General features: G+C 39.0%; 1 protein-coding gene across 1 annotated transcript; it reads right to left on the reverse strand.

Annotated features, from left to right (window-relative positions):
• Nucleotides 1-312: 312 nt before the first annotated feature.
• DEFB134 (defensin beta 134) lies at nt 313-3,119 on the reverse strand. The gene is made up of 2 exons (XM_049865483.1): nt 3,071-3,119; nt 313-467 (listed from the first exon to the last, which is right to left on the reverse strand). The coding sequence occupies exons 1-2, from the start codon at nt 3,117-3,119 to the stop codon at nt 313-315; spliced, it is 204 nt and encodes a 67-aa protein (XP_049721440.1).
• Between the last annotated feature and the right edge of the window lie 451 nt (nt 3,120-3,570).

A 3,570-nucleotide genomic window follows, 5' to 3' on the forward strand; every position in this document is an offset into this window, starting at 1 on the left:
GTTGGTTGGGGCTGATTGCCTGAGCACAAGGTAGAGCTTCGCTGATTCACAGTATTTTCTGGTTTCCCTTTAGATAAATATCAGATGGCTTTTTGATGTTCCCGTATCACAAAATTACAGAAAAGTAAGCCAGGAAGGAGGGACCTGCAAAGTCAGTTAATCATAGCCACCTTTTTAAATGAAGCACTTGACAAATTGATAAAAGACAGCCACATATTTTTATTGAAGTATCTGCTTAAAGAAGAGACCAGAGCTCTGAGTAAAGAGGAGAAGAAGCTAGTTCCTTATTGTTGCTCTGGGAAGCATAGATCTTCAGTCTTGCTCTCCAATCTTCTTACAGGGTTTGATTTTCACACAGCATTTCAGATTCTTCCAGCAGAAAGCAACAAGTTCTTCATTTTTAGCACAAGAAGACTGACATTTCCCTTGTAAGTGGTAGCATTTTTCATTAAAGAATTCATTTCTGGCTATACAAGAGAAGGAGCCACCTGGATTATTTTCTTCTCAAACTTGTCTGGTTACCAGGTACAGTCATGTAACTAGTTTATGAAAATTTATTTTCATGCTGTCATAGTGTCTTGCCTTGCCAGTAAATGAGATTGCAAAAGAAATATTTTTACCTGATGGTTCTTTTTTGTCATACAGGGTGATAGACTAGCAAGTATAGATTTGTCTCCAGCATTTTGAATTAGGCTGTGTGGGGGTTCTGGGAAACAGAAGCTATTGTTCTCTTATCAAAATCTGATGGGGTAAATATCAGCTTGTTCCTATAAACACCTCCAAAGTCAGTAACTTCTCCAATGCACTCTTAAGAGTAGTACAAGACCTGAGATTGAGGAGACGGAATAAGACTGGAGTAAAAAAAAGATAAACATATGAAAAGAAGTCCCTGGATAATACAAATGGCTAATGCTCTTGTAAGCTAACTAAAAATTGGAGGTTCACGTCCACCCAGAGGCACCTTGGAAGAAAGGCCTGACAATCTACTTCCAAAAGATCAGCTATCAAAAATTCTGTGGAGCACAGTCCTACTCTGACACACATGGGGTCTCCATGAGTCACAGCCAACTCAATGGTAACTGGTAATGGCTTATATGGAAAGAAAAAACATTTACCATAGTGGATAGAGATTTTAAAAATGTTTAGAAAGCCTCAGTCTGATTTCCCCTCCACATTTCATTAAAATGACAGATGACCCAAAAATGTGTTCTAGAGCAGAAAGGGGAAGAGTGTTGGAAGCCGTGTCCCAAGACTTTCCTCATGTCATTTTGCATAGAATTCTGGTCTGGCCTTACTACTGTATCAACAGCAATCTTAAGAGCTGCTGCACTAAATAAGGACCAGATAGCACATCTTATCAGAATCAACATTTTAGAGTTACCTGATTTGAATATATGTAATGTGAGTGTCAAAGGTACACAAATTTCATTTGATGTCAACTGATAAAGGTGGCCTAATTCACATATATGTAAAACTTACAACCAGATGAATTAGTACCAACAGAGATAATGTCTAATATCAATATATATAAATTCATAAGTATAAATACCTCCAAAATTTCAAAGCTCAATTAACTCTTGCTCCCACTTCAGAGGCCTATGCTCTCTAGTTTCCTAATGCTGTGAGGCTATCTTGGGCTGGAAGCACTGAACCTTATCCTAGCACGAGTCAGGTCCAGCTGGAGATTCAATTCACAGTAATGGCCTAGGCAACCTCTGGGAAAAGAAAGCACCGATGCCTACAAGGTTTCTAATAGACCATCACAGATACCATCTAGAATGTAATTGTGTGTGTGTGTGCATATGCTGCCTTAATAGATTTCATCTAGATAAATTAGATAATTTTATATTATATAATTTGGTATCTTGTTAACTAATTACATAATGTTGTTGCTGTTGTAAATAAGTAAGAGTAATCTGAAAAAGATACCTCTGATCCGTTTCCACATGTTTACATCAAAGCCAGTGGAATGAGTATATCTTGGTTTACTGTAAGTCTGAGATCCTCAAAGCTTTGGGGCAGAGTCTACTCACGCAGGCATATCACAAAACAGACCAGAGATGTGTACAGCTGGTGTGAGAATTATGAGTATCTCACAGGGGATAATACATCACTGACATCTGGCACAAATTTAGACTCTTTCCTGCTCTCTGCAGCCCTTTCTTTAGCTTTCTGGAACCTGGGATCAAACTGGTCTCAAAACTCAATTTGGGACAAGAGCCAAGTGAAGCCATTGTATGTTCCCAGGAGCAGCAGAAAATGAAGAGAATTCTGAAGAGGGGAGGACATGTTAAACTCCTCTTGCTGCAGCAGAGCCAGGCTCAAATCCTGCCTCACTCCTTCCTATCTATGTATGAGTATGAACAAGTTGCTTAGCCTATTTGAATCTCAATGTTTACATTCATAGGATGGACTTTCCAAACAAACAAGCAAACAAAAATGATCTAAATGTCATTAAATTAAGACTGAGTTGCCCTTAAAGGCACTGGCTTTGGAGAATTAAGCAAATTCCATTATGCCAAGTTTTTAAAATTATGTATCTAGCTTACAGTGTATGATTACAGGATGGCAGCTTAATTTCTGTTACTTCACCTAAGGTCATGACGAGCCCACAGTAGATGTTAGTTAAATACAAAAACATCTCTAAGCTCCATTCCTTTTCTCTCCCTTTTCTTTAGTTCTCTGTTTCTCTTGTTTACCTGCCTTAATCTCCACCCACAACTATTTTTTTTTAAAGCCCTTAGGCTGCTACCTTTGCTTTTACTTTGTGTATCTGTGTGTAAGCATAAGCCTAGGGACCAAAAGCATCCGTCTAGGCATCCCTTTATTTCTTCCAACTCATGACAAGTCAAATCCACAAAAGCAGCCCATCATAGATAATAAAGGAAAAATGAATAGAATTTATAGTTGAGGTTATTAGGTGAAAGTTTCCTTCTGTTGTTAATGTTCTCCTGCAGTGTCTTCAGATCCTGGTGCCCTTTAATGCCAGGGTCCTGCGTTTTCACTGAGGTAGACCCTCTCTCTGGGCTACCACCTCTGATAGCCTTCCCTGCAAAGATGCTCATTTTACCTGGGGCCAGAAAGAAGAAAACAGCAAAAAGAAAGAGGAAGGTCCACATGATTGGAGGGTCCTGAGAGAGCAGCACGTGTCCATGAGAAAAAGGCAACAAACACCCACATTTATACTTTTCTCCAGACCAAATGACCATCTTGATCAGTAAAGCTTATCAGAAATAAAAATATTTCCATGCTTTGCTGAGTAGATCCTGCAAACCTCAGTGGGTGTCACTCAGTCTACTGTTTTTCTGACTCTGGAAAATTCCCAAGGAGAATGTAAATGAAGGGAAGAGAGTGTGGGTACATATTAATGACCAAGTGTAGATGTCTGAGGCAGAAAAAGCAAAAGATCTGTAATTGGGTTGTTTGAATTTCTAATCCTTACCATGCTTCTTAATAGCTTCGATGTACTCATATGTAAAATGAGGGTAATTTTACAACATCAGAAGGCATTGGTAAGAGCTGGTGCACTGGAGTCAAATGGAGTTTGAATTCCAGCTTCAGTGTTTATGA

The sequence above is a fragment of the Elephas maximus genome, chromosome 22, assembly GCF_024166365.1.
Source record: "Elephas maximus indicus isolate mEleMax1 chromosome 22, mEleMax1 primary haplotype, whole genome shotgun sequence".
NCBI lineage: Eukaryota > Metazoa > Chordata > Mammalia > Proboscidea > Elephantidae > Elephas > Elephas maximus.